Genomic DNA, 6,433 nt, shown 5'->3' on the forward strand with positions numbered 1-6,433 from the left:
ACACAAAACGTGCCAGGGGAGGAAAGAGGGCTAAAACCTAAAACTAATGAGCGCTTAATTGGTTTATACTTTAGAGATCCCACATGTTTAAAAATACAGGAGGTAGCTGTAAATTTTGGGACATGCAGAAACAACAAGCTAATAAAAGGCCAGTGTTCCTGAAAGATCTTCCAGTGTCGAGGAGCAGTATTCTGCCTGTAGCTGCTTTTACAGTGTTCCCTTCCTGCACATCAACAATCCAGCCTGCCTATGGACAATATGCAGTTTCCCTGCTTCAATCACCAATAATGCCACCAAGTTCAATCCTCTCAGTTTCTACTTAAGAGACAACTGGATTTGGCTCCACCACCTTTACTTTGGTACACGTGTGAACACACATATGCACACACACACACACACAAGCATATGCACACACACAAACACGTATGCATACACACAAATGTACGCATGCATGCACACGTGCGCACACACAAACACATGCACACACACAATGCACACATACACAAACGCACGCATGTGCACACACGTGCACATACACACACACATATAAATATACGCTAATAGGCTGTAAACCAAATCTGAGTTCTAAGATCCTGTACAATTTGGCCCCTCCTTGATTTCCCAGGTGTCTGTATGACCTCGGCAGTGCTAAGTCCCTCCCACCTCAGCCTCCCACACACTGTCACCTGACTGCAAGTCTCTGCTCACCTGCTACTTTACACTCCAGCTTCTCACAGGTTCTCCCAAAACCCTAACTCCCCTGCTCTAAACCAGATCATGGTTGTATTCTTTTTAATTATTTGGATGACATGGCTTTTATCTTGCTTCCCTACTCTTTTGAAAATGCATGATGACTAGATGTACAGGGGGAGGGATCATAATACTATTCTGTCTCTCCTTGTAAAAAGTTTTATTTTTGTTTTATATGTATTGGTCTTTTGCCTGCATGCATGTATGTACACCACAGTGGTACAAGGTCTAAAGAGGTCAGAAGGTGGCATCAGAGCCCTAGAACTGAAGTTACAAGTGGTTATGAGCCAATATATAGGTGCTGGGGACTGAAGCTGGGTCCCCTTCAAAAGCTCTTAGGCACTGAGCGATCACTTCAACCCTCAGCTTCTTTTTGGTGTGTGCAATTTAAATTCATCATTGTGGATAGTTTTTGAAAATTTCCTTTGACATTAAAAACACAGCACAGACTGGCAAATCTTTTTTGTTTGTTTTATTTTATTTTGTTTGAGATCTGGAATTTGGGGTGGCCTCGAATCCAGAAACCTGCTTACTTCTGCCTCCTGATTATAGGGTCAAAGGTGTGTGCTACCACACCCAGTCTTTGACCTTAAAAGCAAAAAATATCACTGCCTACAGTTTTCCTTTTCATTATTAATTTTCATACAGAAACCATATCCGAGTCATAAATTTCATAGTATTTGAAGTAAGCCTGACTAGAAAGTGTGCTCTCCACTATAGCACAAGGCAAGCTATAATGTCACGCGTGTTAGAATACTAATACTTTGTCTTTGCAAACAACAACAAAATCCCAACCTTGAGATTAATGTCAGAAAATGTAACAGAAAGATGTGATCAATTGTTCCTTCACTGATGGTTCTTATTTGACACAAACCTAGAATAAAGATCTAACACTTTAACCTAGATTGTCATTTTGAGTAAATTATTTTCCTTCAGGTTTTTTAAACAAATAGTAAAAGAAAAAGGGCTAAACATATGTTACAATTTCAGATCTAAAAGTCTCACAATTTGGAAGAAAGCAAGCAGTCATATAACATACTAATGTGTATTTTTTTGTTTTTGTTTTTGTTTTTCGAGACAGGGTTTCTCTGTAGCTTTGGAGCCTGTCCTGGTAATGTGTATTTTTTTATATGAAGCAACAATTCAAAATAATTTTTTTCCTGCTCATTTGTAAGATCACATTCCATCAGTGCTGGCCATGTCAGAGGCATCTACAAAGCTAAGGACAGGGACCACTGTATCTCCTTCCATAGAGCAGAGACGGTCACTCATCTCCATCTCCTTTCTACTAACGTACTTGTGCAGCAGGCTGTAAAAATGCTTCTTGGGATTAAAAGTGTACAGCGCCGAGATTTCCTTCCAGGCTTTACTGCTTGGGGTGTAGCAATCCTTCGGATTCCTGCATTCAAAAAAACACTTAACATTCTCGTCTGCCAACTGGGTCGCGTGCTCTGTAGCTTGACTTAGAAGAATCTGCTCCTCCTTCTGAGAATATATTTCCCAGAATTTTAGGTGCAGATAACTAATTGGAGAACAGCATCGGATGATAGACGTCACAACAAGAAGTACAATGATGATGGCCGCTATTAGAATCCAGCCTATCACCTACAGAAAACACAACAGGATGGCAACTTAGTCACCTTTGACATTAGAAAAAATCAAAAAGCCTGGGATAAAGTCTAAACTAGTCACTAGCTCCCAAGTCGTGTCTTAAGCTCTTTAAAACAACGAGTGTTAGCAACAATTCGCCCCCCCCCGTACGTCAACACAACTACTGTCTTGAAAAGTCAACTAGAGTCCAAGTTATGTCAAGTGCCCAAGAGGAGATGACACATCACTCTCCTAGAACTGAAAACACGGGGTTTCTGCTGATCCAGAGAAAGGAGCATCCATTCTAAAGAGCCTCAGGCCTTCCTAAGTCCGTGGGTAGTGTGGGTAGTGGGTTTGGGCCTGGCAAGACGGGTTCTACTGTAAAAATGCTTCTAGTTTCTCCTGCATTGTGCAACTTCACCTGGCCTGAGTATTTGCTGCACAGTGGAAGAGAACACTAAAGAACGATGCAGAAGGTACCAGTCCAGGTGCGCTATTCTGGCTCCTACAGCGCCGGCTCCTGGATGAAAGCCTTCTCCCTGCTATTTAAATATTCACTGTTGCTGGTTTACAGAAAAATCTACTAACTTCTTCCTCTCCTCTTTACAGGTCCCCACCGCTCCCAGAGTCTGACCTGAGACTGAGCCTTGAGCTGATTCAGGATGTCCTGCATCTCCGCCTCCTGTTGGTTGCAGGGAACCTGCGGTAGTTTGATAGCGCAGCTGCTGTTGAGGTTTCCGCACAGATACTTCGCCATGCGCGCGCTACCGCTGACAGCACACTCGTAGAAGGAGCCCCCTAGCAGCCCCACCGCCACCCAGGTGAGGGGCGCGAGCGCGGCGGCCAGGTTGATCTGCAAGCATGTCAGTGCGCTGTGCGACCCGGAGCTGGAACTCGTGCTCCGGGAGCAGCAGCCGGTGAGCAGGCGCCAGGTGCTTGTGTTCAGCGCATAGCCCAAGAGAAAGAGTGCGAGCGCTGGCACCAACAGGAACACCAGGCCATAGGGCAGGTTCCAGGTAGCGTTGCACGGACACTGGAACACCACCTGGGAGAAGATCTTCTCCCCACCCACCGTCAACAGGGTCACCAAGCCATAGCCCAGGGTGCTGCGGTGCTTGCTCTGCAGCAGTTCCAGCACTGTCTTGATCTTCTCCATGGATTCTGTTCACCCTGGGCACCCCGCTGGGTCCAGAAGCTTCAGTTCTGCTCTGTGAGTCGGGAGGGGGGAGGGTTGAGTGAACCGGGTCTGGGACTTTACACTCTGCTTTGAAACTACTTTAGAAAGGGAAGAGGGCTTCTCAGCTCTCTCCGGGTTTCACTTTCCTTTTCAACCAAAGTAGCTCTGACATGGGTCCATGAATACGCCCCCAGATCCTTGACTTCCCGGGACCCCACTCCACATCCAAAGACTGAGGGGAGCAGAGGAAACCCTGAGTGAGAGATGTGAATGACTGTATATTGACACCGGCAGCCTGTTGAGGACTCCTACACCAATCGATCTATGGTAAATTGGCAAAGCCATTACCCATACGGGTCAGGGTCAAGAGTATTGGCAAGGCTTTCCTTCGGAGTCTGAGTATGCTTGTTTATAAACAGTTGATCCAAGAGTGCAAGACTAGCAACTGCAGCTTTCTCCTGGAAGTTTACAGGCTGTGAATGCTGGCCTACAGAGGTGACTTTCCAGACTAACCCCTCACCCTAATATACAAGCTAAGGTTTGGGGAGACCCCCACCTGATCTCAGCTGCATCCCATGGCTGTCTCTTGCCTGTCCTTTATTTATCTCTCGGCCTCTAGCCAGTCTTCCAGGATCCAAGGTGCAAAGGACAGAGCAGAAGGCCCTGGTCACACTGTTCCATCAGTTCTGGAACTCTACCAGAGCAACTCTGTTTGCTCCAAACCAACATGACTTCTTACAATGTAGCCAGCTGATCAAAATAAGAAAGCTGTTGAATTCCCTCCTATTGTTGCAATCCTAATTCCTAAGCTAACACCCAACTACAAAAATCATGCCATTTGCAGGAAACAGAGACAAACTTATTTTCCTTCAAAAGCTGAAAGATAGAAAAACTGCAAATGAAGTCAAATTCTAATTTTTCTGTATGATGCTCCCCCTCCAGTAGGGTGGTGCTAGGTTAGTTTTCACTGACCCCTTCACACACACACACACACACACACACACACACACACACTTTCTCTCTCCAATATCCCCAAAGGCTGAATATACTGTTATTTAACTCTTCAGTATAATGGATATCTTTCACAGGTATGCCACAACAGTATCTGTACCTCCAGCGATGTCAAATGATTGCTTCATGACCACAGACCATCAGCACAGGGAAAAGTATATGGCTACTCAAAAAACACCGAGAGACTGGAGTTGCTGGTGCTAATACAGCACCGGGGAGGCAGAGGCAGGTAGATCTCTGTGAGTTCAAAGCCAGCCTGGTATATAGAGGCAGGTCGATCTCTGTAAATTCAAAGCAAAACTAGACTATATCTGGAGTTCCAGAGAAACCAGGGCTTCACAAAAACAAACAACAGCAACAATGAAAACCAAAACAGAACTCTAGTTAGTAAAGACTAACCAGGAGTTAAGTGAAACCCCCCACATCTAGCATGTCCCGTCTTCACTCTTCACATGACAGTTCTTCTGATCATAACTGTAATCAAGACTGTGGCACTGACCCTACTATTTCACAGCTCCCAAATGAACTGAAGGATACTAGAAAGAACACCACATTGAACTTGGGTGCTCGCTCTGTGTTACTACTCTCTAAAACTCAGCATCTTCAAAGAAGAGGAGAAGTGGCCGTTTCATGATTACTGTGATAAGTTGACCAGCATATGAGAAAACTGCATTTGGGCATATGGCTGAAAGAGCCATCAGTCTGACAGGTTACATCTTACACTACATCTCTAAGAACAACCAGCAATTACTGCCATTGCATATTATTTAAAGCTCTATGTGTGTGCTCAGTTATAGACCAAGGGGTGTGTGCAGGCTCTTGATAACCATGCATTACCCTAAATAACTCATGTGCTCCTTAGCTGACCACAAGGAGGGCATCCACATAGAGTCTGAGCGGAAAACTCACAAAAAACTCACAAAAACCTGACTGCTCTTGGTGCCCATACTAGGTTGGCTTTGCTTCATTTGGTAAGTATTAATAGATTATACTAAAGGGAATTTTTGAAATGGGTCAGGAAACATTCTTTCCTTAGTTTACTTGCCTTCCTAACTATACATACCCACTACCACCAGCAACTTTAACATAGCACTGAAACTCAAGGGTGCTATAAGAAGAAGCCTCACTAGGGCTAGCGACTCTGAATGTTTGAGGGTGATCAAGTCAATGGTGATTCTTGTCTCTCTAGTTCTCTGTCTTCTTCCCATGAATCTTGGCTAACTTTCTTCTCATTGCTAGATGGGTCTTCATCTTTATCCCAATTATGTTTTGTTCTTATCCACAGTTTCCATACTCCATCAAGAGAAAAACCTGGCTGGGTTCACAGTCTTTATTCTTTATTCAAGTTTTCCTTAATTGAAACCTAAGAACCACAGTTTTCCAGTCTCTGACTGAAGCTTATTCTTACATTTCCACCATCCAAGTACTAACCAAGGCAAACCCAACACACCTGAAATCAGACAAGATCCCCCACCCAACCGTATTTCTCATGCAGAGAAGGGTCAGTCTTTTCCTGGTTACTATCTATTAATGGCCAAATCTGAGATTTCCTACCTCTCTATAATGGTTTATCCTCCACCAAAGCTCAAAGCCACCCAGAATATCCCCTCTCCTACCTCAACTCTACGCTCTATCATCTGTTCTCATTCTTTTGTTTATGCAGTTTCAATGGAGGTGACAAGCAACTTGCTGTTCTCTGACACTTGTCATTCAAGGATCCAATTCCAGTTTTTCTTTCCCACATAAATCCGCCTGCTTCCTTCGCCAACTAAATTAACTCATCAACTCATTAATTCATTTGTTAGTCATTCATTAAAATGATTAATAAGCATGCAGGCTATGCGGGGTTCCTATAGGAAGTGGTTGATACTGTTAGATAGAACACAAAATTGAAATGTGGTTCTA

General features: G+C 44.1%; 1 protein-coding gene across 1 annotated transcript; it reads right to left on the reverse strand.

Annotated features, from left to right (window-relative positions):
- Positions 1 to 1,213: 1,213 nt before the first annotated feature.
- Calhm6 (calcium homeostasis modulator family member 6) lies at positions 1,214 to 3,505 on the reverse strand. The gene is made up of 2 exons (XM_005363519.1): positions 2,975 to 3,505; positions 1,214 to 2,355 (listed from the first exon to the last, which is right to left on the reverse strand). The coding sequence occupies exons 1-2, from the start codon at positions 3,494 to 3,496 to the stop codon at positions 1,927 to 1,929; spliced, it is 951 nt and encodes a 316-aa protein (XP_005363576.1). The 5' UTR covers positions 3,497 to 3,505; the 3' UTR covers positions 1,214 to 1,926.
- Positions 3,506 to 6,433: the final 2,928 nt, after the last annotated feature.

This window comes from Microtus ochrogaster, linkage group LG9, assembly GCF_000317375.1.
Source record: "Microtus ochrogaster isolate Prairie Vole_2 linkage group LG9, MicOch1.0, whole genome shotgun sequence".
In the NCBI taxonomy this organism is placed as follows: domain Eukaryota; kingdom Metazoa; phylum Chordata; class Mammalia; order Rodentia; family Cricetidae; genus Microtus; species Microtus ochrogaster.

What these genes read in the sequence shown, in the direction of transcription:
- Calhm6 (XM_005363519.1), bottom strand. Translation starts at nt 3,496, where the DNA reads ATGGAGAAGATCAAGACAGTGCTGGAACTGCTGCAGAGCAAGCACCGC. An exon ending in AGCTCAAGGCTCAGTCTCAG is followed by an intron (nt 2,356 to 2,974) that starts GTCAGACTCTGG and finishes TGTTTTCTGTAG; the next exon opens with GTGATAGGCTGGATTCTAAT.